This window comes from Euleptes europaea, chromosome 11 (genome assembly GCF_029931775.1).
Source record: "Euleptes europaea isolate rEulEur1 chromosome 11, rEulEur1.hap1, whole genome shotgun sequence".
NCBI lineage: Eukaryota > Metazoa > Chordata > Lepidosauria > Squamata > Sphaerodactylidae > Euleptes > Euleptes europaea.
In genome coordinates, this window is record NC_079322.1 from 61720360 (window position 1) to 61747441 (window position 27082).

The window sequence follows — 27082 nt, forward strand, 5'->3', positions numbered from 1 at the left end:
AATTGGGTTTTATTGTTTAACTTTAGAATTATTACTTTTATTGTTAATGTTTGATATGTTGATGGTGTTCCCTGCCCCGAGTCTGGTCTTGGCCGGGGAGGGCTGGTTACAAACCGAACAAAATAAATAAATAAGTAAGTAAAAACGAAAACCCTAATAACGACGCTGTAATCTTTACAAGCAAATAAAACAGGCGTCCAGTGGAACCTTAATAGAATACAAAAGAGGCGCTTTAAATTAAACCAAACTTAAGATTTGAAAGGAGGGGGGGGATATTCACTTCCTTCTTCTCAGAAAACAAACACAATTGCAAAGAATTATTATTTATACTTTATATTATGTATACTTTGAAAGAAATGCAGAAGCCTCAACGCATCCGCAAAGTTCGTCTCTTTCCCCCCCCCCCCCAAGAAACTCTCCCAACTTTTGGGGTGGGGGAGGGGGGACAGTTGAGAAAGTCCCAGCTAACGGAAACCCTGGCTGAGACATGACAACCAACTGTCCCCTCAGGCCAGAGCGCGCTCGCCTATATATTGGCCGTTGCCCCGCGCACACGCACGCGCACAACGTACGGCTTCGCGCGCCGCAGGGGCAATCGGCTCGCTGGCGCTCTTCCCCTTGTCGCCTCGGGCGGCCCCGGTCGAGGGAAACCCCCCCCGCTCCCTCGCGCTCAGCGCTCCCTCGCGCTCAGCGCCCCCCCCTCTCGCGAGCGCTCCCCCTCATCTTCCTCCTTTGCCCCCCCCCCGCCTCAATATCCCACGCGCCGGCTTCTACCTGAGGGGCGGCCAACTTTTCCCTCCCGCCGGTTCAAAACGCCGCTGCCGTAAAGCGGCCGTCTCCCCTGGCAACGAGGTTCCGGCGGCCGAGCACTAGGTGTGGGAAGGTGATGTAAAAAAGTGGAGGGGAGGGAGGAAAGGAAAAAAAAAAGAGCCGGCCCAAACCACCCAGTGTCGTAAACCAGGTCCGGGCGGGGGTGGGGGGGAGAGAGCAGGCGAGGGGGAGGGGGGAAGGGAGGGGGGAGGAGGTGACGGGAGCATTTAGACACAAGCGAGAGGATCATGGCGGATGGCCCCAGGTGTAAGCGCAGGAAGCAGGCGAACCCGCGGCGCAATAACGGTCAGTGGCGCCGGGGCTGCCTCGGGGGCCGGGCTGGGGGTCGGGCACGGCCCCGAGGAAGGGGGGAGGAGGAGGAGGAGGAGAGCCGGCGTGAGGTGGTGGTTGGTGAGGGGGGGGGGAGGAAAGAAAAGAAGAGGACGGGAGAAGTAGAAAGTAATTTCCCGGGCGCTCCTCGCTGGGAGCCCCGGCTCCCCTCCGCACCGTTAGATCCGCTACCTGGCGCCTGCCTGCCTGCCTGCCTGGCCTCCCTTCCCCGCCTCGCTCTCCCTCCCAGCCTCCTCCTCCGCCTAGCGGCGCCTCAGCCCACTCGCCGGCCCGCTAGTTCCCGGGGACCGTTAGACGCGCCGCCCGCAACGTCTAACCGCTTCTCCCCCCCCCTCCTCCTCCTCCACCACCACCACTACTACTTTGCCCCGCTGCCTCCGCGGGGGGGGGAGAGTTATCGTTCCTCCCCCCCCCCAAAAAAAACACCTCGCCTCGTGGGAAGGCAAGAGGGTGCTCCGTTCCTCCCGGGGAGGCGACCCGGAGGCCGCTCCCATCGCCTCTCCGCGACCCCGAGTTGCAAACTTATTACCTGCGCCCGGGCGGGTCCCGCTTGCTGGTTTCGGGGCCAGCTCCCCGAACTTCTTTTTTTTGGGGGGGTGCTTCTCACCCCCCCCCCGGGAAAGTACCCGTCTTGTTGGCTTCCCTGGTTTTTTTTTATTTTTGCTCGTAGTTGTGGTGGGTGTATGTCTTGTTTCTCTCGGGGGGGGGGGAGAAGAGAGAGAGAGGGGAGAGACTTAGTTTCGGGGCAACTTGCGTGTAAAAACTACTCCACTACCTGGTTTTGCCAGACACGCACCAAACGTAGAGGATTGCGATAGGGCTCAGTTCTTCGGAGCGTGGCGTGTTTGGGGATCTGGAGGGGGGGTGGGGAGGAGAAAGAAAGGGGGGGAGGAGAAGGAGCAGAGGGAAGCACTGTTGCTTGCTGCAGTGTGTATTGATTTTTTTTTCTTTTGCAAGGGAAACGCGCCACATGCGCACCCCCTGAGATCGCCTTGAAAGGGACCCCCTCCTTTCCCCTGCCTCCTCCCTCCCTCCTCTGCTTTTCTCTCTTCTCTGTCCCCCCCTCCTCCTTGCCCAAACCACTCGCTACTTTCGCCTCCGCCTCCTTCAGTGCCTGCAGTGCATGTTGATTTATCTCTGTTAGCCATTGAACATATTGTTTCTCCTCCCACGCCCCCGCCAACCCCAACACCCTCCCCCCGCAGATCTTGGCGAGAAGTGTTTAGAATTGTTTTAAAAACGCACACGCACCCAATACATTCTCTCCCCCTTCCTCTTGTCAACCACGATGGGGGTAAGGAAAGGTTTCTTTCTTATCTGGGCTTGGGGAGGGAATCGGGGATCAGCCAAGTTTCTCTTTCTCTGTGTCTCCTCTCTTCGGCCTCTTCGATTTCGAGGTACCTGTTTGTATGATCATCATAGTCATGGGTGGTAACGGTTTGGCCGCGGCGCGCCCCCCCCCCTTTCTCTTTTCATTGCTGGCTCTGAGCAACTGCTACAGCCTATATAAGGAACTACGCTTACTTTTCAGATTTAACGACCCTCTCTTCTTTTTTTTCTCTTCCTTTTCCCCGGTGCATACTGATTACTTTCAAATGAGTTGGGGAAACTGTAGGGGAATAAATGCTCAGAACTTTGGTGTTGTTGGGTGTTTTTGTTTAATCTTCTGGAAAATAACAGGGAAGATCTTGGCCTCCGGTAACTTCATAGGATGTGAAAGGGGAGGTTTTGTAACCTTCCTTGGCAGGTTTTTTTTTTAGTTTTCCTGTAGCATTTCCTGCCTGTGTACGGTTATGGATAGGGAAGGGGTTTTGTGGTGGGTTTGAAACCATGACGTTTGGCAGGAGTTTTAATATCTCTGAATAGGAATTGGGGGGGGGGCGTCACAATGTGTGAATTTCGCATATAAACACTGTCCCTTTTAGCTGACTAACAGTTGATCTGGTGGGTCTATGCTAGCTCTTGCTCTGTAAAGGTGGATTTATTTTTAGCAGGATATATGCGGGATATTGCAATGTTAATTTCCTGTTTTAGACCACGGTTTGTGTATATGTGTGTGTGGTCTTAAAGCTTTATTAAAGGTAAGTTAAGAACGCTGTTCTCTCCGTTACCTTATTTAAAATGTTAATGATAGAGAAAAGGGGCTTTTCTTGTTGCTGACGACATGTGTATGACATGTGAGTCTGAACCACCCAGTCTCTGGGAAGGAGCTGTAAACATGTTTACCTGAACAGGAAAGAAAATGGATTTTCTCTTAAAGATTATCTTAATTGGAATATCATACTTCTGAAGCATATCAACAGATGCCTTGAGACAGTGCCCGAATACCTAGTTCTTGAAACCAACGGGGGGAAAAGGATTCTGACAGCTGCAGCAAATGGCAACTTGTGCAGGTAGAAGAAAAAATGGTGTGTGAGGTTTCTTCAGCATGCCTTTCAGCCCTCTCCTGTCTGCTGCTTTCATTCTCAAGGGAGGGATTTATTTACCATGCTTGCTGTCAGTGTTTTTCTTTGTGCTTAATATTAGGAAAAACATATTTGAGGCTGTTTAGCACAAATTGTTCTGTCTGCAGCATGCATGACTCGCAGAAAACAAAAGGTGTATGGGATACAATGCCATTGAAGGTAGCTTCTCATTTGTCATCATTTTTGGTACAGATCATCACACCTGTTCTCAGGTTTTGGTGTAAAGCCTTTGATTAGGTACTAGGTAATTCTGCTGAAAATACAGTCTTCTATAAACAAATTACGAATAACCATTGCTGGCTAGGCTAGATAATAGATCCTGGATGACAGAGATTTCTCAGCAGTAGGTTCCTGTTTGACTTGCAAATGTTTACTGATCAGAATTGCTAGGGAAAGTTAACCCTTAAACCTTGGCCACAAATATGCAATTGAAATGCTTTCTGTAGCAAAGCTCCACCATAAAGGTGCTGCTGTTCTCTTGCCTTTCAAAGATAAGCTCCGTGTCTGCTAATCCTCTACAATAATTTTTTCTGTCTTCAGCATTAAGGAAGACAGATTATGAGAAACTGATTCACAGAAGTGTGGTTTCACCAAATTATGTTAAATATGGCTGCTGATCAAATAAAATAGGCCTTTAAAAATGTAGAATTAAAGACTGCTTAATGTTAAGCACTTCAGTAGAAAAGTATATCTGCCTTAATTTTGATAAACTATTATTGCTTCTACCTTTGCTTTCCTTCCCCCCCCCTCTTTTTCCTCTCCGCTCCCTCCCATAGTACAAATGTATACTTTCTTGGTATGGTAGTGTACCCACATTTGAAAATATGTGCCATTTTTTAAAATTCTCTGCAGGTAATGTCCTACTACAAGATGGTAATAAAAATATTTCTATATTGTCATAGAGGAACCTGCAGCAGAGGCTGGCACTTCCTGTCTATTAGATTAAGTCCGTTCTGCAAAGCTTATTTTTCTTAAATACAATTGCTTTGAAGTATCAGCGTGCTTAGGAAATCACAACAGCTGACAAAAATTCAAGAACCAAGTATTTAAACACTGTACATATATGGTTATGTAATAATGGAAAAATCTTGGTAGGTCTGTAAAGTTTCAGCTACAATTTGATCTAATCCAGCCCACACCAAAAGCTAAGGTAACTCTTACCTTAGTGGGTTCTACCTTAAATTAACCATTATATTAAACATGAATTTTGAAATCACGGTTTGGGGTAGGGTATTTGTTCAGAACCTGAACAGCATTTCTGTTTTCTCCCACGGATGTCATTCAGACAATATAATAAAACAGCATCCCGACTAAAGTGAATAAACTTGCTAATTTCTTTGTTTAAAGGGATTTTTCTGTCTGCTGATGATGGCTTTCTTTCTGTTATACAATATTCCTGAAATTTACAAGTAGTGATGTCTCCTCTTACCATTTTTGTTCAACTAATGTAGGATATTATGCAACTTAAGTTTGACCAATCATAGGAACAGGTATGTTTGAATATACACCTGCCAAGTACCAAAATCATAATACTGTATATCACTTATCGATTGTTCAAACCATTTTTCTTATGTGCTCACTAATCTTTACATCAGCCCTCTAAGGTTGGTCAGTAATATTCCCCTCTTGCAAATGATGTATTTGAAAGAAAAGGCCACATAATGAATTAACTTTTGAGGTGAGATTCCAGCACAACTTTGATTCTAGCCACTATGTTGCCTCAGACTTAGAATGGCACTGGTGTTTTCTGGAGAAGTTTTGAGGGTGCCACAGTGCTAGCAGTAAAGCTGTCATTGCAGGTTCTTGTATTTCCTCAGTGCGCATTAATTTTGTGCAGGTGCATTGTTGACAAGTGCTGGTATGATCATAAATCTGTCCCAAGCAGAAACAGCAGTGATGGAAGTGTAGAGCTGCCATTGTATCCAAGCAAATTTTGCTAATGCTTTCCTGATAAGGAGACTGCATTTTTATCTACTTTTCTCATTCCTGCCTTGCCTCCCTCCCCCCAGTCCCCTTTAAAGTAGAATCAGATGTAGGTTGATTGTGGGACAATGTGTTATTTCTTTTGATTCCTATATTTTCCTCCCTGACCACTTTTTAGAGGCAGACTACCACTTCCCTCCCTCAGATTTTCTTGGGGCCAAACAGACATTTTCCTTCCTGTTTTGTGTAATACCTCAGAGTATGTTGTTTTCCAAGCTGTCAACCTTCCTTTTGCTAATCCCTAGTTCAGTACCATTCTGTGTTAGGTGAAATTGTATATGTTCAGTGATTCATGCTACATATTTACTGTGTAGACTAGGGCAAATTGTTTTGGCCTCTGTTACATACCTGTACAGAAGATTATTACTGATGTAGATCTCCATTGTAAGGGGAACCATGCTTCACCCAATTTTTAGTGTGAATTTGGGCCTTGCATAGAATTGCAGCCTTACTGTTTATTTTGATACTAAAAGAGTTTACTGTTAACTTTAGCTGAATATTCAAACTTATTGCTGCTATAATTGTTTTTGTGAGCTTTTTCTGAACATGAGTATTTTCACATTCTCCCTCATAATGCTGGTTTCAAGCCAAAGCAATAAAAATCTTACTTTTGTTTATGTTTCTGCTTTCAACTTTGTTTTTTTTTCCCCTGCAGAAGCTAAGATCCCTTAAGTTCCTTAAGGTGCCTCAGTTTACACCTCAATCTAACCATGGGTGTATATTTTATTAATATTGGTATAAATCAAAGACGCTTATATGAACTAATATATGTCCTGCACACATGCTAATGTCATGTTGTACTCCATGGTTTCCTTTTGAATAAAAGTGTAGTTGCATGCTGTACTCTAGAATACTATTATAAGAACGTTAAATTATAGAATACTATTATAAGAACGTTAAATTATAAAAGTAAGCTTTATAGAAATTATTACATACTTCCTGTAAGTTTAAACAGTTCTAGAAAAGTTACATGTATAAGCATGGCTGTTTGTATATTTTCCAGTTACAGCTGGATGGGAGAGAAAATGGGGGGCAGGCTTTGAATATCAGGAAATGTTACGTCTTCGGTGCAGTTATTCTTATCTTTGAGACTATAGTCCAGGTCTTCCACCTCTGTCAGACTATTGTGTGATCCTTGCAAGTATTGTTTCTCTCAGTGTTCTGTTTACCTGGTGGTTTTGTGGGCACACCCTGCCACCTAGGTGCAGTAGCAGTAAATTACTTAATGATAAAAATCCAGATTGGATTTTTGTGCACATAGCTTCTATGGTAAGTGACTCACAGCCCAATCCCAAAACCCCAGCACCTTGCCAACACTGCTGGCCAATATCCTGTGATTACTTGGCAGAGGAGAGAAAGGAGACATTATAGCAGCAACTCTACAACCCACCAGTCATGACAAGCCCACATTGCCCCTGTGATAGCTGGAGATGGAAGCAGGCCTGGTGTAGGCTAATGCAGCCATGCTTCCCTGACATCAGCCTACCAGTGCAAGCGAGAAGACAACAAGGGAAGGGACACTGCATTTTTCACTGTAAGCAGCACTATGGTGTGAGTGGGAGGAGTTCTGAAATGAATGCACACCATGCAGTTATACGCATGTGGGTTTGAGTCCCTTCTGCAACTGTGTTCCCTTTTGCCAGGAAGGCATGCTGGGAAGGAAACATGGTCAATCTCAGCCTCACGCCTCTGCAGCTCAGCAGAGGCAGCTCTGATACAGTGCTCAATACCTTTTTCTCTGAAGGGTTCAGATCTGGACAGGGGCTGGGTGGTCATGAAGTGCACCAGACTTCTGTCAGGAAAGGGAGAGACAGACCACCCCCCCAGGGGAGCAACGAAGGAATACACAACTGCATCAGGCATCCTTCAGCAGTTGTGGTGTTGACACCAGCTGTATATGTCAGAGAATGGCACACTGGAAAGAAAGGCTTAGTCAGAGGGAAAGTACAGATAGTGTTCCTAGGATCCCCAGTTTGGATGTCATATGGAGCTACAGGTACCACTCATCCCAGCTGATGTTCTTTATTATCGGACCCAACCACTGGGAATGGTCACTCTTGCTGAAAGCTGCCAAATGATTGGCTGCCCCACACACTGATCTTCCATTCACTATTCCCCTGCTGCTCTGGGGGAGCATTCATTACCACCACTACTTCTTATTCATCCAGCAACGCTTGAGCTCTATCTATCCGACACCCTTCCCCCTAACAGTCATGCACTGCAACTGTGTCTGCACTCTTCTGGGACTGCTTCATGGGGCCCTGATATCCGGCAGTGCATACCACCATAAGTACCATTGGTGTTTGGCCAGCTGTAGCAGTGAGTTACCACAGGCTATGGCTGTGAGGCTTGTGTCCCTTACTTGTGATCAGGGGTTATAAGAGCACACTTACAGTGTGTTGATACACTGCCGGCATATCTGCAAACGTGAGCCCTATGCATGCTATGCCACCTACTGGTAGCGACTGTTGAGGGGGTGGGGTTTCTGAGGCATTACACAGAGTAGGTATGGGAAGAGCAGGAGCAGGCTAAACCCTTGTAGTGCTCATAGCCTGAGGCAAGGGGTCTTCCTCCTGTGCTTATCTGAGTATTACCTTGTCCTTTCATCCCCCAGCTCTATTAATGGAAACTGTCACTGGATGTTAAGAACAATTTTCATTCTCTCCTGTGGCTATTTGTGCAAAGTTGCTTTTCTGTGGAGTTTCCATCTCAGAGGTCCCACTGTGTATGTTGTAAGCGTGCAAGACATGATGGGGCCAGACAGAGTGTATGTCGCTAGATATACCAACTGCCTTCATGTTATGCTGGCAGACATTTGAGTTGCCATTTGTACCCTTCAGAAATGGGTTTAGGATTGTGCTGTTGGAGTAGCAGACTGAAAGACTGGGAAACAGAGTTGGGCAGTAGATTGGGTAAAACTTGGGAGTACCACTGCCTTTGTAGTGCACCACTGGCTCCAGATTGTTTTTGTTTATATAGTGAGTGCTTGGAATGTTACCTTGTGAAGTTTCAAATGTGTCACCTGGCAATTGACTACTCCGGATAATGCTTGTGCAATAAGACAAAATGGGAGAGATCTGGGTTCAAAACTTTTAATGTCTGCGGCTTGTAGGGGAGAACCAGTTTGAATCTGGACACTTAGGGTGAAGAGAGAGCTTCCACCAATCTATTTCACATGCATCCATTAGCTGCTATCTGGAAATTGGGGAGGAGTATTAAGCCTCCATCATCCAAAATACTATGGCATTGATCCAGATTGGATCCCACGGTTACTTTTAAGTAACTTTAAAGATATCATGAGATTCAATCAAAATCTCTCGCCCTTCATTGGCTTGCCCCATGGAAAATGAAACATTAACTTATTGGTGGATTTGTGCTCCAGAGTAGTAATAAATAACTGAATTTTAAGCAAGGTAACAATTGTGTTTATACTATGAATTGTAGATCTTCTTGGCATAAGCCTGTCAAACAAGCAAATGGCAGGTGTTAGTGGTGTGTGGCATATATTTTTATCTTGGATTTTCCTTGTGCCTCCTTCCTAGTAGGGCTCGTGTTTTTTTCACTTACAGGCAGAGAAACCTTCAAGCATAACAGAAGTCTTAACATGCTGGTCAACAGATTCCATGGAAATGGTATCTTAAAGTTGAATTCTTGGTTATAGGGAAACACTGTTCTCTATTTTTTATAGTCTTCACTTAATTCCTATTTCTATGCTTGAACCTGATGTTTTGCAGTTGTTAATTACAAGTACCTAAATGAGTATCTTTGAAGGAAGAGCAGGATACAAATACAAGAGATGGTCTCAAGAGTGATCTGCGAGTGCAGACTCTTCTCTGTGACTTCAGAGATCGACTGTGCAGATTTAAGATTCCATCTTGAAATATCCATTTTCTGAACTTAATAGGAAAAAAAGGTGTTTACCTGAAAGCACTGGCAAAGTCATTCTGATGGCAGTGTTGATAATACATTACAAGAAGATGCTTGGTAAACTACTACATTTTAACACTTGTTTGCAAAGCAGGGGACAGTGGGAATCCAAGCAAGAACAAATGCTTAGGTTCCATTGTTGTGGGGTTTAGTTGCCTACTAAACAGAGCCGTCTGACCAATCTTAAGGCTGCTCTGTGCCTACTAAGATACAGAGAACTTTAGCATAATTTCTCCTATCACTGGACCAGACAAGAAATAGTGTGCCTTTACAATTCTATGCATTCTGTTGTGTGTGTTAAGTGCCGTCAAGTCGCTTCCGACTCATGGCGATCCTATGAATGAAAGTCCTCCAAAATGTCCGATCTTTGATAGCCTTGCTCAGATCTTGCAAATTGAGGCTTCCTTTATTGAGTCCATCCATCTCTTGTTGGGTCTTCCTCTTTTCCTGCTGCCCTCAACTTTTCCAGTATGACTGTCTTTTCCAGTGACTCTTGATGTGACCAAAATAAGATAGCATTCTGTTAAGGCACAGCATTTCTTTCATGACAGCCTGGTTGGAAGATGCCTGATAAAGAAAATGAAGCTGTGTCATGCAGCTTGTTTACTCACAGCAGATGACGAAGACGCTTGTCTCTGCTGCCTCTCACACACATTTCGGTGCCATCGTGAACTTCAGAGATCATATTGTTGACTTCCTATGTAGATATTTGACCATTTGGAAGTTTCAATTGGTACATAATGCAGTTACCCACCAATCAGCTGATCTTGGGTGTGTTCAGTTGATTTTGAAATGACTTCATTGGCTTCCATTTTGCTTCTGGCTTAGAGTTCAAGGTAGTGGTTCTTTCAAATAAAACCCTTTTTGACCTGGGCCCCATATACTGTATGTCTCTTCTTGTGTGTCACGCTTACTCAATGATTGTTATAATTTGGGCTTCCCAGAGGTTTGGAAGGCAGCAGATGGAATGGCAGGGTTTTTTTTTTAAGTGATGTAGTAGAGATCCAGGTTCAAATCCCCCTTTGCCATCGGAGCTTGCTGGGGGGACTTTGGGCCCATCATACTCTCAGCCTAACCTACTTTGCAGGGTTGCTAGGGTAAAATGTAGATGAGAAGAACAATGTAAGCTACTTTGGTACCCTTCTGAAGAGAAAGGCAGGAGGTAAATGAGGTAAATAAATGGGAGTTTTCTAGTTTATAAATGTACTTGAATATTTTATATTGTGATTTTGATTATTTATGTTTTTTGGAAGGTGGGGAATACATTTTAAACAAACTTCTAAGGATCATGAGTTGGAATCACTAATATTTAGCAGCCCTTATTGTGAAGACCTGAAAATCAAGAGGATTTTTAATAAAAAATTGTGTTCTGTACTTTCATGGTTTTAAAAAGGCAGAAAATATGGTGCTGGCGATATTACAGAAACTTTTGAATGTTTCAGCTTTATATCTTCAAATTACTTGTATTAAGGGTGGTTTATTTTGGATGTTTACATTAATTATTGTTGCTGGAGAAAATATTCATAGGACTCATACAATCCTAACTCTGTAAAAATGTCAGTAATGTGTTCTGGTTAGCAAACTGGATTGCATGAAAGACTAGAAATATGTGGATGGCTGTGATGGGTTTTCCCCTTCTCATTCCCTTGTTACCAAAATGTGCTGTAAGTGATGCTGAAAAGTGAAGAATGGCAGTTTGGTTCAGATGTAGAGTGTGACTTTCTTAAAATTCTGGTAGTGTACAACTTCTGAGTAGTGGCCCCCCAAAAAACCTTTATTGGGGTAATAACATGCTTTTGGACCATTGTGAATAGCAGTTTCAGGTGGATAGAGAGAGAATTGTAAGACAGTCAAGAAATAATCTCAGGATGCACCATTGTGGCTGCCATTGTTGATTTCAGTGATGGCAAATCAAACAGAAAAGTTGGTGTTTTGAATTGGTACACTTGACAGTACACTTGACCTGAGAGGCATGGCTGCTTTTCTTTGGGGTGGGAGAGAAGGAAATAGATGGATCTGGAAACAAAATGGATGGCCTGGATAGATGGCATTGATATCATGCTTCCCCTCTGCCTTTTCACCGTTTCCTCCCCCTCTGCCTTTCATTGTTTCTTCCTGTCCCCTGTTGTCTCTCCAAATGCTCATAAGGTGCATATCCAAAGAAGTTTGTATTTTCACTAAAGATCTTGAAAGGAGATGGCTTTGTTCTTGCAAAGAGTGCTGCCTGAGCTCATCAGCTCTTCAGTGAAGTATTACAACAGCAAATAGGAAACTTAGAATATTCGTCATCACTGAGTGTTTGTAGAAAGACTGTGATTTTCCTTTTTGGAGCTAACATGCAGTCTGCAGAACAGCTGCTCAATGTTTGAGCTCGTAACAGAAGATGGTAGCTAAGGAAGGGTGCTACCAGTTGCCTAGACTTCTATCTACACAAAACAATCCTTGATTAAGTCTAAAGTTAGTATGCTTTTTACCCTCATGTTCTAGATTCTGCAGTGTAGTAAAATTTGCAGACTATGCTCCTTTGCTTTTGTGAAGGGAAAGCCTTCTGCTGGGGGAGTGCAATTATGCTAAAATATTTTTGGTGTGAAAATACCTTATGACATTTTTAATTGTTTTTCATATATACACCTTGCTTTCAAGAAAAGTAAACCCCAGATGGCTAGGATAAGCATGGTAGAGTATAATTGGTCTCGTCGGGCCAATGGTCTTGTCAGATCTTGTCCTTGCAGTCTCTCTCCTGTTTAGCTGTAGGGTAGCTGGCTCCTGATGGACTTTGGAGGATCTAAGTGGCATCAGTCCTAGTAGTCAAATTGAAATATTGTACAGTGTATGCCCTTGTCACCTCTTCAGACTTACCTTGGAGAATTTTGTATGTGAGAAGAAGTATGGCCTCTGTTCTTTGAGGATGGAGAATATCACCTTGGACTCTTCGAACCGTTAAAAAATGAATCTGAACAGAATGGAAGAATTTCCTCCCTGACAGAAGGTGGTCTCTTATCTTGTATTGGATACAGTTGTGCTTCCACTTAAACTTCAGGTTTGTAGTTGTGGGGATTCTATTGGATCCCTCCATTGTTCTCAGGTGCCCAGGTGGCATTGATAGCTCAAAGTGTTTTTAACCAACTCCAGCCTCTTCTGGAAAAGGATGATCTACCCATCTACCTCAGCGTATGTACATTGCAGATGCCTTTTAAGTCTTCAGAACCTTCAGTTAGTGTGGAATACAACCTCTAGGGGACATTCTGCAATCAGTATGTTCTATTTATGCTCAAAGATTTTCTGGCTTCCAGTTTCTTTCTGGGTACAATTTTATGTCTCAGTTTTGACCCGTAATGCAGTGCATAATCTGGAGCCAGGATATCAGAAGGACCTTCATGAATTTACCTGTCTGTTTAAAATCTTGATTGGAGGTCCATCTCTGATTGCCTCTGGGGGTTAGGCAGGTGGCTACTGGATATCAGGTGTTTTTTTTAACCCAGTTCACAGGACTTCTCTAAAGGTGTTGCTTGATGCCATTATTATATCTTCAGTTTCTGTTTTCCCAAACTTTTGGTGTTTAATAATTTTGGTAATATTTATTTACTTCATTTATATCCCACCTTTCTCTCCAATGAGTAACCAAAGCGGCTTGCATTCTTCTGTGGTATGTGATATAGATGTGGTTGGCTGTTGTGATCACAAAGGTATACGTTCAGCTGTATATGTTGCCTTTTCTTAATCTGGTTAAGATTGGCTGTCTGTGTGTCATCATTCTTTTGATTTTGATACAAGAATAGGGTAATTTTTAAAAAATCTGTACGCTGAAGTTCAAGGTCCGTGGATCTGGTGGGGCAAAAAATGGGATCTGGTGGATCCCATTTACATCTTGTATGCTTCCATGTAAACAGATAGGCAGTCATGTTCAGTATCAGTGAAGTAAAAAACACTGAGAGCAGTATAGCTTAAGAATGTGTTTAAAATTAGTGCTGAGGTGAAGAAGAAGATAGTTTTGGTGATATTTGTACTTTATTGTGAAAAGATAACAAAGATCACAAAAGGATGAGTGCTGATTGGACCACAGACTCATTTTCCTAAGTTAAATAAAAGGTACTTAAGAACTGTAAGGAGAAGAAAAATCACTGGATTGAAGAAAAGGTGCTGGGGGACATTAATCAAAAACCCATGCAGTTTTTCCTAATATGAACTGCCCCCTCCCAGTAGCTGCTATTAGCACTGTACTGGGTGTCTACAGAAGGGAGACATTCAGGCACAACAGAGGTGACTATCTTCAACCTGCCTGCAGCTTCATTACAGCAGGGGCGACTGGACTAGAGAAACAGCATAGAAGGCAGGTTTAAAACCCACCTTCCTATAGTGTCACAATCCAATTTAGGTCCAGTCCTATTCACAGAGCTCCTGCATCATGCATAGTTCTTGTTTGTTTTGTGAATTAATCGCTAAAAACACTGTCAAAAATCCCTTATATTTTTATTCACGTAAACAGCCTTTTAAAATAGACTGGCAGCTATAAAGGCTATTAGCATACTGATTCAAATTGAGCACTTCAAAGAATAATCTGACCAGAAAATATTGTACACCCCCTACTAACTATTCTTGACCTCTCAAACCTCAGTACAAGATCAAAGACAATACATCTTAAGTGATAATCTACCTCTATTGAAAGGCCAACTGAATGCCTTTATTACCCCATGCTATTGGGAGACATTTTTTAAAGAGCTAACGTCTGACATTTTAATTCAGTTCAGATGATTCTTCCAGCAATGATTGGAGGACTATGAATAAGCAGCAGACTTGTATACTCTTGTCTCCCTCCTTTTTTTTCATGCTTAGCTTCTTGTTTAGCACCAGTTATCGTTTGCCGTGACATCCCAATTGGGCAAGTGCTAAACATAAAATCAGAAACCATGGTCTGAAGTTGGCACCTGATGCTGATTTGGAGGACAAATGTTAAGCATAATTTGCCCAGTCTGACATGGCAAACTATAGTAAGCATTAAATAAGAAATAGAGAAGGAAGATAGGCGTGATAAGAGAGATATGGGTGAAGGACAGGCTTGTGTTTAAAATTATTTGGTTATTCAAAAGTTACAGAACCCCGTGGCACAGAGTGGTAAGCTGCAGTACTACAGTCCAAGCTCTGCTCACTACCCTAGTTCGATCCAGACAGAAGTCGGTTTCAGGTAGGCGGCTCAAGGTTGACTCAGCCTTCCATCCTTCTGAGGTCGGTAAATTAGTCTCCAGCTTGCTGAGGGTAAAGTGTAGATGACTGGGGAAGGCAATGGCAAAACCACCCCGTAAACGTAGTCTGCCTAGGAAATGTAGTGATGTGACATCACCCCATGGGTCGGTAATGACCCAGTGCTTGCATAGGATGCTACCTTTACGCAAAAGTTAGTTTCTATGCCAGTAGGAGTGGTTGAGCTCTGAAGTTTCAACCACTGTCATGTATAGCAGGTTTGTATAAAAAAAACTGAACCTAGACTTCTTATCAACTGCCTTTGGCTACTCATACACAAAACTAACACATGTCGTCGCACTAATGCAGAGCATGACTCATGGGTTGTGAGTAATGTGAACAACTAAGGTATGTAAGCACTGTTAATATCTGTTCCTGCACCATTTGCTGTCGTTGCCATGGTGGGGGGCATGTTCTTGTGCCCTCATGTGGGGGCAGCCCCTGAAAGCAATTCCAGTCAAAGTCGATAAGCTGGAATTGTAAAACCCCTATTCTTTGAGCCTGATGACCTGATTCCAAATCTCTGAATAACACGTGCAGCTTCTGTTTAATAGAGGGCCTCACTTCAGTTTCAAGGCACCGTTCCAGGTATGCATCTTCAACTGAACTGAATGCAGGAAACTCTGCTCATGTGGAGTTGTGGATTGAATTACACTGTGAGGGTTTCTACAGTTAACACCAGTGCTTTGTTCCAGACCTAGGACATTTCTTGACTTGGTGTAGCAACCGTGCTTGGGAGCCTATTTCAACTAAACTTGGTTTCGGTGTATGGCATAAGTTACCATTTGGTACCTAATATAAAACCACCAATTCGTAATATCTTCAAAAACATTTATTTGTGAACTTAAATAGCAAGGATGAACTGGATAAAGATAATTGACTTGATAATTTGAAAATGTTTTAAATGCTGGATGAATCTGTCATTTTAGATATGGACCTACTTCTCAGATCTCATCAATTTGGTATCAGGGATATAAGGGATTTTGTTAGCACTAGACCTATGATTGCCCTGGGAGACTTGAGCATTCATACAGAGTCCAGTACGTAAGAGATGTCATAATCTAGATCTTTTCTGCACCAAGCAGATTTCTAGAGATCTGGTTCAGGAGAATAAAGTGAGGTTGTTGTGGCCAGACTATTATTTGCTTATTCTCCACTAATGTTGTGTCAACAGCATCTTATTCAGGGGAGATTTTTAAGTGGTACGTGGGATTTAGGCCCCTGTACAGATCTACTAACAGATTTTCAATCATCAGCCCCTTGCAGTATTCTTTCCTGATAAAATTGCTCTTATCTGATCTGACTTTAATGTGGTTAACGGTTTCATTAGTAGAGGTGATCCAGGTGCCTGGATCACTTTGGGTTGTTCTCCCTTACCATGAAAAGGGTGTGTTGGGGTTGTGAAGGCTACCATATGGAAGTTGAATCCTGTTCCTCTTGGCTAGTTAAATCTTATCACGATATTCCACCAGGATTTTTATCCAGTCTGTGGCTGAGGATGCTTTTCCAGAAAACTTGAAAAGAGGCAGTAATAAGTCTGGGAAAAGCAATCTTTATGACCTGGCAAATAGTAAGCTCTTGTCTAAACTTTCCTTTTTTGGGCAGTGTGATAGTACATGTGGCGACAGAGCAGATTCAGGCATACCTGAATGATGCATCTTCTCTTGACCTATTTTATTCTGGCTTTAGGCCTGGTTACAGGCCTTCGTGGTGTTGGTGGATGATCTATGCTTACAGATGGATAGGGAAGTTCTGTCCTATTCTGATTGATTTGTCAGCAGCCTTTGAAATGTTTATTCATTCTGTACTGCTTTACACAGCAAGTGATTAAAATTTGGAATTCTCTGCCAGACGATGTAGTGATGGCCCCAGCCATAGACAGCTTTAAAAGAAGAAGAGTTGGTTTTTATATGCCAACTGTCTCTACCTTTTTAAAGAGAATTAAACCAGCTTACGATCTCCTTCCCTTCCTCGCCCCACAGCAGACACCTTGTGAGGTAGGTGGGATTGAGAGAGTCCTGAGAGAACTATGACTAGCTCAAGGTCACCCAGCTGGCTTCGTGTGTAGGAGGAGAAGGGAAACCAACCCAGTTTACCAGATTAGAGTCCACCTCTCTTAACATACTACACTATGCTGGCTCCCAAAGGAGATTGAACAGATTCATGGTGGATAGGTCTATCAGTGGCTACTAGCCACAGTGATTAAACAGAACCTCCATGTCTAGAGGCAGTCAGCCTCTAAATCCCAGTGCCAGGAGGCAACATCAGGGAAGGCCTCAGCCTCTATACCCGGGCCAGAGGAAATAGACTAAATGGACCACTGGTCTGATCCTAGGGCTGTTGAATTAAAAAAAATTCGGTATAGTTCGGATTCGGCTGAATTCGGCCCGTTTAGATTCGGGATATGCCGAAGTCCGAACTCCCCTGCTTCGGGTCCGTGCAATTCGGCGGGAATTCAAAGTTCGGAAAAAAAATTCGGCCGAATAAAGCCATTAAAAACACAACCGCGCCTTTCCGCGGCTCTGGGGGGGCATTTTTGGGGGTAGAGGTCCCAAACTTTCAGAGGAGCTTCAAAGGACCCTTCTTGCCAGACCCCCCAAGTTTTGTAAAGATTGGGTCGGGGGGGGGCTGAGATATGGGCCCCGAAAGGGGTTCCCCCCCACCCTTAATGTGCATCTCTGGGCAGAGGTTGCCGCCCACACACAAAGCTCCCAGCCCCGACAAACAGCTGATGAGAGCAAGGGCGGGGCAGGTGCTAAGAACTTTGCAAAGCAACACAACTGCAGAGCAACACCTTTGCAAACATGCAAAGGGCAGGGCAGGTGTGAAGAATTTTGCAAAACAATACAACTGCAAAGCAACACAAGCACGCAATGCAACACCTTTGCAACAGTGCAAAGCAACACCTGACACCTGGGAGTTTGCAAACCATGGAAAGGGACAGAGGCAGCTAGCTATGCATAATGAGCAGGAGGGGGTGGAATTTCTCCTTTTGCATTTGACTTGGGACCAGGCAGATGCATTCTTTAAGTCACCATTTGAAAACCAGTTTTGAGCAAGCATCAAAATAACCTAACTGATCTTATGAATGAGGGAAAACCTGAAGACATAAAAATGAAGCCCCCCCTCAAACCAGGGAGAGAGAGACTGGAGGGGGAACACACACCCCAGGCAGAACCGGCAAAAGCCCCCTTTGACTTCCCCCCCCACAGAAACTGCTACCTCCCCACACACACACACACACAGAGAAAAGAAAAATTACAGATTAAAGCCCCCAAAGGGGTCTTACTGTGGCTGTCTTCTGTTCCATCAGGAGCGGCTGGGAGGCTGGGTAATCCAATATGATTCCATTTGTATCCAATATGAGATCCATATGTATGCATCTCTCGAGGGTGATCCATTCATCCCAATAGGGAAAAGGGGAAAGCCCATATCTCGGGGGGCCCTGACCCAATGTTTACAAAATGTGGGTGGTCTCTTATGAAGCTCCGCTGAAAGTTTGGGATCGGCACACCCAAAAATGCGCCCCCTGCAGCCACGGAAGAGAAAAGGGGGGAGCCAATATTTCTGCCCCCACTGAACCCATCTTTACAAAACTTGGGTGGTCTCTTAAGGAGGATTGTCTGAAGCTATGATAAAAGTTTGGGGGCTGCACCCCCAAAAAAGCACCCCCTGCAGCCACGGAAATGGAAAAGGGGGAGAGGAAAAAGGGGTGGAGCCCATATCTCGGGACCCCCTGACCCAATGTTTACAAAACTTGGGGGGTCTCTTAAGCCTTGTCTGATGCTCCGCTGAAAGTTTGGGGTCGGCACACCCAAAAATGTGCCCCCTGCAGCCATGGAAAGAAAAAGGGGGGGAGCCCATATCTCGGGACCCCCTGACCCAATGTTTACAAAACTTGGGTGGTATCTTAAGAAGGCTTGTCTGAATATCCCCTGAAAGTTTGGGGTTTGTATCCCCAAAAATGCGCCCCCTGCAGCCACCGAAAGGAGCGAATGTGCACAAGCACCCCCGCACACACACACACAAGGATTTCCCTCTCTCTCTCTCTCCCCGGCCGGGCCGCACATCAGCTGATTCCTCCAGTACTCAATCCTGACTGATTGGCTAGAAGAAGACCCAGCTTGGCCATCGATTGGCCGGGGGAGGAGAATGCTGCTTACTGACTGTTATGCTGCTTACTGATGGCCGAATTTGCCGGATTTATTCGTGAACTCCCGAACTCGCTGAATTCGCCCCCTCCCCCCCGGTTGCCCACCATTTTTGAGTTCGGTTCGTCCCGAACTAAAAACCACCGAATCAAGGGAAATTCGGCTGATTTTCAGTTCGGGCCGAACCGAATCAACAGTCCTATCTGATCCAGCATGGCTCTTCTTATGTTCAGCTGAATCACTTAGACAATGATTTTGGGCTTTCATGAGTAGCCCTCTGGCTTCAGTGCTTTCTGTCCAGCAGAAATAGACTAGTGAGACTGAATCATCGTCTTGGGACATGAACTGTGGGATGCCTTAGGGTTTGGCATTGTCACCCATTCTCCTTAATATCAGTGTTAGACCATTAAATGAGATCCCCTGAAAACTTCAGAGTTGGTTGTGATGTGTATGCAAATGATATCATCTCCCTTCTCTCCCCATTGTGTGTGTGTGTGTATCAAGCTTCCAGCTACTGCTCTTAAACCAGTATCTAGATGAGGGATGAAATGGAATCCAAACAAGAGAGAGGTGTTGCTTGTTGAGAAAATGGATGTTATTGAGAGAACTGGCCTGCCTGTCCTTAGTAACGTTCAGTTACCCTTGTCCAATTAGATGAAGACATTGGGAGTATTGGGCCCATCCCTTTCATTAGATCATTAGGTTAGAATTATTGCCGGGAATGTTTTTCACCATCTGTTCTCATCTGGAAAGTTGTCCTCATCCTCCCTTATTGACTCAGCTGACCTGGCTATGCTGATGCATGCTTCTGTAACCTTGAGATTGGATTACTGCAGTGCTTTCTAGATGGGGCAGTTTGGAAGCTTCATTTAGTGCAGATTGCAGTAGCCTACCTTTTCAGTGGTGTGGGCTACCATATACATAAAATATAGGTTTTTGAAATGAGTAGATTGGATAGCTGCTTGCTTCCGGGCTCAGTTCAGAGTGCTACTTCTGAGCCTTTCATGACCTGGGGCCTACATACTTACAGGATCACTTCTCCTGGCATGAACCCATGTGCCATCTTATGGCCTAGCAGAGGTTACTTGTTGTTTTGACAAGTCCGCATGTCATGTGCAAGGGCTGGGGCCTTTTTAGTCGCTGTGTCTCTCCCCCACCCACCCCCGCATCTTCTATAGGCGGTGCAGAGACTCTCTCTTTCAGAAGGCATACATTTTTTGTTTTAACAGCTTTAATCAGTAGATTTTGTTTATTTTGCTGAGCCTGCGCTATGGTGGTGGTTGTGCTATTATTTATTGCTAGTTTTTAATCTATGTATATTTTAAATGATTCTTGTAAGTGGTACAGATCTTATAGAAGGCACGGACACAGAATATAATATTTTAAAATAAGGAGAAAATTCTTGCTGTTTGCTAATGTTACAGCTATAATATTTGCCTGCTGTGGTAGCTGGGAGTTTATATTTTCCAACAGAAAAGAATACACTTGTTTCTCTCAGCAGGCTTTCCTTTCTTCCTTTTATGGCTGTTGACTTATTGCCAGCCCAATGATCCTCAGGGCCAATATATATTCCTTTAAAAAAAGGCTTGTTTGTATACAGCTTGTTATATAAATTAGGATCTTACCGTTTTCAGACTTTTGAATCAGTTTGTCATTGCTTTAGAAAGTCTGGAATAGTTCAATCCAGACTTTTTTTTACTAATCTCTAACATGGTTTCCATAGAACTCGATTTAAAAAGATAGTTTGATGTCTTTTACTGATGCTTGAGTAATGACGCCTAAATGTTTGACCTAGAAGGTGCTGTAAACTATTATTAGCCCAATCACAATTGTAGGGTATAGAGGTCTGACAGTCCCGTATCAAACTTTAGTTGGCAGCTGAAAAACTAACAACCTTTGACACAGGAGCTTGCAAGTATACTGAATATGATTTCACTTTCACCACATTCTTTGTGAGCCCGAATGCTTGTCAAATCAGATGTGTGTTTAAACCATTTCACTCAGTGTGCCCAGAAGGGAAAGAACAAAGCACGGGGTCAGTTTGTAGTAATCCCACATTTATCTTGCAGTTTTAGGGGTAGTTTATAAGAGATGGGGCAGCTGTTATTTAGCAGCTTGAAAATGCCAGCCAAATGTAGGAAGACTACTAGCATTCTTATACTTTCATAAGTGTCCTGTGAACTGTGTGTGTTTGTGTGCTTGGTTCACTGAAGTGTTTTTCTGCATGGTTCACTGAGCAGTCTGCTAGTTCTGTCTGCTTGGTGGCTATTTTGATCTGTGTGCACTCATTGCATAACAGTAGCATCAGTTGGGGAAATATCTGAAATAAGCACATGTGGTGGTTCCGCTGAGCAGTAGATGTTGTAGAGAGAACTTGTGTGTTCAAAAGCTTGGGGGTAATAGCACAAATTTTATACCAGTACTACGTCCAAATGGTGTGAAGTAAAGTTGCTTGGTTCTGGTTTGGCAAGGAATTGGGAAAACAATGGCAAAGGGGCTAGCTACCTTTACAACTAGGCCTTTATGAGAACTTCCTTTGTTTTGAAACAGAAGAACTATTTAGGGTACTGTGCACAAGGGACAGTCTTCCACGCAAAAATCTGTCAAATACGTTAGAGCATACGTACATATAGAAAATAGTGATTGCTTATATATTAGTAGCCAGTGGTTCCTTTTAAAACCGTATAACGCTAATGAGACTGACCTGAAACTTTTTTGTAGGTAATGTTATCTAGGAAATACCATATAATTTGAATCTTAAATAACAACTATTCTCAGGGCTGCATGTATTAATGTGCAGTTATTTTAAACTTGCTATAGAAAACACTGTTTTTCCTATACATTGGAACACCGGGGGTTGTGCTGTACAGTGTCCTGCTGGGGGCATGTTAGCTAGCCCTGGCTTCTTTCGCTCCCCCATATATAGAGCATTTTGTGTGAACTGTTTCTCTAGCTGCAACATGTGACTTTTAAAAAAACTTGTGTAGTATCATGTCTGTTGACCCCAACCACACTGACATTGCATTGTATCAAGTATGTTTTGTCAACATCCAACTTTGGTGACTGCTTTTTTATTATTCTAAGGGTGAAAATTCAACATCAATTGTTGCTCTCTGATACACAACGGATTGTTTCTTTGCTGCAACAGCATTACAGAGGCACATGGAGCAGCAGGCTATTCAAATTTAAACTTCTCTGCTGGGGCACCTTTCCGGTTGCCTTGCTTCACCTCACTTTGATTTTGTTTTTGGTACCATAGATCTGTATTGCATATATTCATATTAAGCCCATGTACTTTCTGTCAGAGCACAGCTCGGTTTTCTGTCCAAATTGTGCTGGCAGTGATAATCTTGCTAGTGTCATTGTTTAGATACTATGGACCTAGATAATGATTTTTTTTCTCACACTTTCCCCTTTCTTCTGTAACCAACGAATGAAAGACTCAAATGAGAAACCATAGCTTGTCCTTGAGCCAAGCCACAAACTATGGTTTGTGCTGTTTCCCACAATTCAAGATTAAATCAGAATTTGGAATCTTGGTTTGTAGGAAGGAATACAAACCATAATTTATGGCTTTGGTACAATGGCAAACCTATGGTTCCTTGATAAAGTAAGAGGCTTTCCAAGGGATTGCATGAGCCAGTCTATCACTCAGGCTCATTCACAAAGTAACAATCAGTGGTTTGTTATAGTATCTGAATAATACTGAGTAGTTTGAGTGAGGTAGTTTATATACAGTGAGACAGAAGCTTAAATCCCATTGTAAACAGAGATTTGCATTTCTTGGCACAGGTTAGTCCAGTACTAATCTGCCTGGTTTAGCTGTCTTTTGTACTCGTGGCTAATGTGAGTTCCTACTGTATGTCTGTATAGCTCCATTCTTCAGTGAGGAATACTAATACATATGAGGAACCTTCAAACTAGACTTTGAAGGTAATTTTTCCCAAAGGAGTTCCAGCAGGCTCATAGCTTGTCATTTTTAAAAGCCTATACTTTCACATTGAGAAGCAAAAAATCATTTGCCATCAGATGCTACCACAATGCAATTATATATAAGCCATCAAATACACGGTGGCATTCTTGGCTTATTAGAGTATTTGGTAATATTTGAGCCTGGCCAGATAGATTGTCATACCAATTTTTGAACCCAAATCTGGCTGGCAAATTTTTTAAAAAAGATTTATGTGAGACAATACATATTCCTTCTTTTTCAAGTTATTTGTTAAGCATCTTTAGTTTTTTTTTCTCCGTAGGTCACTTGTAGGGCAGTAGGCTTACTTGATTGTGTGTGTTTGCCAGTATGGAAGGTGTGAGGATAGATAGTGGTGACAATCTACCAATTCCTCCATGCCATGCCATTCTGAACTATCTGTGACATTTAAAAGTTTAACTTAATTTTCATCATCAACTTTCATTGGACACTATTCTGCTTTCATCTACCCATCAAAGTGCTTGATAGTTAATAGGATCCAAAATACTTGTCTAGGTTGGATAGCATTGCACTGGTGATGTTCTCAATGAATATACTGTGATGAAATGTCCATTACTCTTCACTTTGTGCATTATGTATCTCAGGTGCATAATGTATTTCAGGTGCATAATATTTCAAAATCAATGGACAAGTATAGATATATTGATTAAGTGCTGTGGAGGGGGGAAAAGGGAGGGAATGCCATTTTCCTGCAAAAGCGACTGAAATTATAGACCAGTTTTAGAAAGTAATGGCCAGCAATATCTAAAATGATTTAGAAGTATTTCTTAAATTATGTGTTTTCCTCCTGTGTTTGTCAGAATTTCTTTCTGTGTCTTCTAGAACTCTGAATAGTTATAAACTATGCCCATACTTAATTTTGCAAATGAAGTGTGTGTTCTATCTATAATCCGCATCTAGGGGTATCACAGTAATCCAGAGCTAGACAAATCCCAGGCACAGGTCACTGTAGTGCCTAGAAATGTCATTGTGTCACTTAATATTTTCAGCAGTTCTCAGTGAAAGAATGAAGCTTATGTATCATTTCACATCAGAATGTTTTGTTGTATGACATTTAAAAAAAATGTGTGCAGTTCTTCGTGCTGCGTATTTACCGTATGTGCAAACTAAGCCTTACACCATTCGATGGCTGCAGATGGATATTTTTTTTCAACTAGTTGCTTTCAACTGGCTCCAATACTCAATTAAATGGAGCTTTCAAAAGTAGTAATGGAATTGTGAGTAACTGGGGTTAGGCTATGGTCAGTGGTTAGCTTTTTGTTGTGATAACCAGGGTTACACCTTTATTTGTCTACTACAATGCTTTTGCCATAGCTTTAATAAAAGTATGAGAAACTGTGATAGGGTTAGGTTTTGTGGTAGCAATAATTAGAACATTCAGCCATTCAAAATACAAAACCCTGGGAAGATATTATGGAAATATATCCACCTTTCTTATGAATGTCTAAGTGAATCCAAGCTTGAGGCAATGAAATGTATGTCTCTTGCGTTTAGTGACCAGTGATAAGTAGAAGTAGACTTGATAGTTAGCTGTGAACGAAGTCTTTTATGGTGCTGTCCTAAACAGAGTTACACCCTTCTGTGCTCATTGACTTCTGTGGATTTAGAAGGATGTAACTCTGCTAAGGGTGGCACTGTTATCAGTGTAGTACTTTGTGGTTTACTTTTATAAAAACTAGAAAATGAGACACATCCAGTCTTGCTTGGTATTATATTCTGAGTTTACATATGGCTTGTGTGTCTTGTCTATTGAAGCTGTTTGAAACCAGCAGAATGTGTGTGTGTATTGTCCTTTGCTCTCTTTCATTTGGCATGAAAAGAACGTTCTAAGGGTTATCTCTTGTCATTTTTACAGAGCTGTATGAAACAACGCTTGACACACAGTGCATGTGCTTGCAAAGTACAGCAGAAAAGTTAATGGGATTGAACAGGCATGGTAAGATTCGACACAAGCAAGACCTAGTTAGTTGATAGGAGCAGAAGATCGGTAGGTTAGGTGCATCTTCATTTGCAGAGCTGAGCCTGGAAGTCATTTGACAGATGACAACCAGCTGGTCTTCTGTAAAGCAAAATGTTTAAATGGTGTTCATTTCCCTCCCCCCCCCCAGTAACTGGCTTCCTGTTTAAATTCATCTGCTTCCTGTCCACGTAATGAAAAACAGTATAATAATTTGAAATTCTGGTATAAACTTGCCAGTTGCAGGAAATACACAGCCAACCTCGTCAGCCTCTTTAAAGGCTGTATGGAATAAAAGTCTGAAAGACAAAGAGGGAGACTGCCCGTCAGACAATCAACACTTATTTATTTGATACATTTATATATTACCTTTGAATGCAATGACACAGTGTGGTTTATAATTCAAAATGGTGCAGAGATTTCCATACTGAGGAGTGCTATCTTGAAAAAAAAGACCTTAATACTTAAACCAGCCTCTTAAATTGTGATGTGAAAAGCTGAAAAAGTTAGAGTTTATTGCAAGAAAGGGGGTTAATAAACTTCATCTGAATTGCTTTATTAAGGAAGGTCAGACTATGGTTCCAGAAACCATGACATGAAGCTCTTGACATTCTCTGCATTCACCTGAAGTGTTCTCCATAGACCTTTACCTTTTACAGGAAGAATTGACAAAACCACCACTTAAGCCCCAATAGCTATCGCCTTCCTTCCTAGAGCCTTGTAGTCAGGTGTGATAAACTTATACCTGTATCTGGCAGTCTGTTTCATTCCTGCATGGATGAGCAAGAACAATTATCAGTAAGTCTGATAAGCCTCTTCAGCCTTCCCTAGTACATCGTGGTTCTGTAAAGAAGGGAAGACAGCGTGTATGTGGCACTCAGAAACCTCCATATCTCTCAGTTGGAAGACACTGACCACACCAGTGCTTCTCTTCCTGCACATGGTGGTTGAATCTACCAGCTTTTACAGTCATCTGTTGGAATACTCAGATGTTCTTGTTGGAAAGCTCCTGAAAACAGTTTCCGTTCATGTGATTTGGAGTGCATCCTCCTGCTCCTGACAGTTGCTCTCTTCTGTGCAATTTTCCTACCCACTGACCCATGGGCTCCAGTGGATCTGGCTCATGCATTCAGTTAAAAGTCAAGTGTTGTGTAATCAGATGATAAGGAAACAAGTGGCAAGATCCTTGGCAGGAGGGAATGTCACAGACTATGCATGGAGGTTGGGTGCATAGTCAGCTTGCTAAATAAACCCTGCTAGCGGACCCAGTATGGGTGCAGATGGAGAGACAACCTGAATTTTAAAAAGCAGAGCTTGGGGGCCAGATAACTGTCTTCAGCCAGGCACGTAACTACAAAGAGATGTGATAGAGCTGGGTAGGTTTGAGAAGGGGCAGGAACAGAAATAGACCTGGTGTTGTCCACCTATATCCTTCTAAAGGAGGTCCTCACTAGATATAAGGCCCCCTTCCTGTAATTACTGTTGATCATTTTGATAAGTCTTCCTGTGCATACCTTCCTTTTCATAATCTGCAAAGAAAGGGAAGCCAGACAATCCCAGAAAGAAGTTAATTTCCATGTCAGTAATCACAGGATAGATGCAATCCCTCACTTTAATTGAGGGGGCTACTAGCTGCTTAACAGGTGCTTTAAGTCAAAATTGACCATTATACCTTGTATTGATCTAAAAGAATTATGTATCTGTATTGTTCAAGATAACAAAGATAACAGTCAATTTTTGATTGCTGAATGGAGAAGGAGCACTTTAGCTGTAGACTTGATTTCCATTTTAAGTCTGACTTTGGAAGCCATTCTAATGTACTGTTGTGGCTAAGGTACATGAAACAATGTTCTGTATAACTAAATGAAAAATACTTTAAATCTATACTTTTTATGTATTACTGCTTAAGTGTTAGCAGCATTTACATCTTGAGAGGAAATGTAATACCACTTGACAAATGGGCAGTGATTTCTCATAGTCTGAAGCTACTGGAGGGCGCACGCATAGTAAAAGCAAATCTGTGGTAGAACTGAGTAATATAATTATTCTAAATTGAGCAGCCTGAAGCCAGAAACTGGCTGGGCAGGTCAGAAAGCCTAAAATGCCAGTTCATTTTTCATACAAGAATGGTTTAAAGGATACTGTAGTGCTCCCAAGAAAGGTGCCAGCGGGTGCACGGTGCCCAAGGACACCACATTGGGGACCCCTA

General features: G+C 42.9%; 1 protein-coding gene across 3 annotated transcripts in view; it reads left to right on the forward strand.

Moving 5' to 3' along the window:
* Positions 1-934: 934 nt before the first annotated feature.
* The window catches only part of ZEB1 (zinc finger E-box binding homeobox 1), a 98922-nt gene continuing 72774 nt past the window's right edge, over positions 935-27082 (forward strand). The window contains exon 1 of one of the 3 annotated variants that reach the window (XM_056857955.1): positions 935-961. Coding sequence is in view for 2 of the 3 variants with exons in the window: in XM_056857953.1 (XP_056713931.1) it covers positions 1059-1116 (58 nt within the window). In the remaining variant the exon portion in view is untranslated. Of the gene's footprint in view, positions 962-1001; positions 1117-3347; positions 3555-27082 lie in introns of those variants that run through there. The other 2 variants (XM_056857953.1, XM_056857954.1) reach the window with 2 other exon arrangements.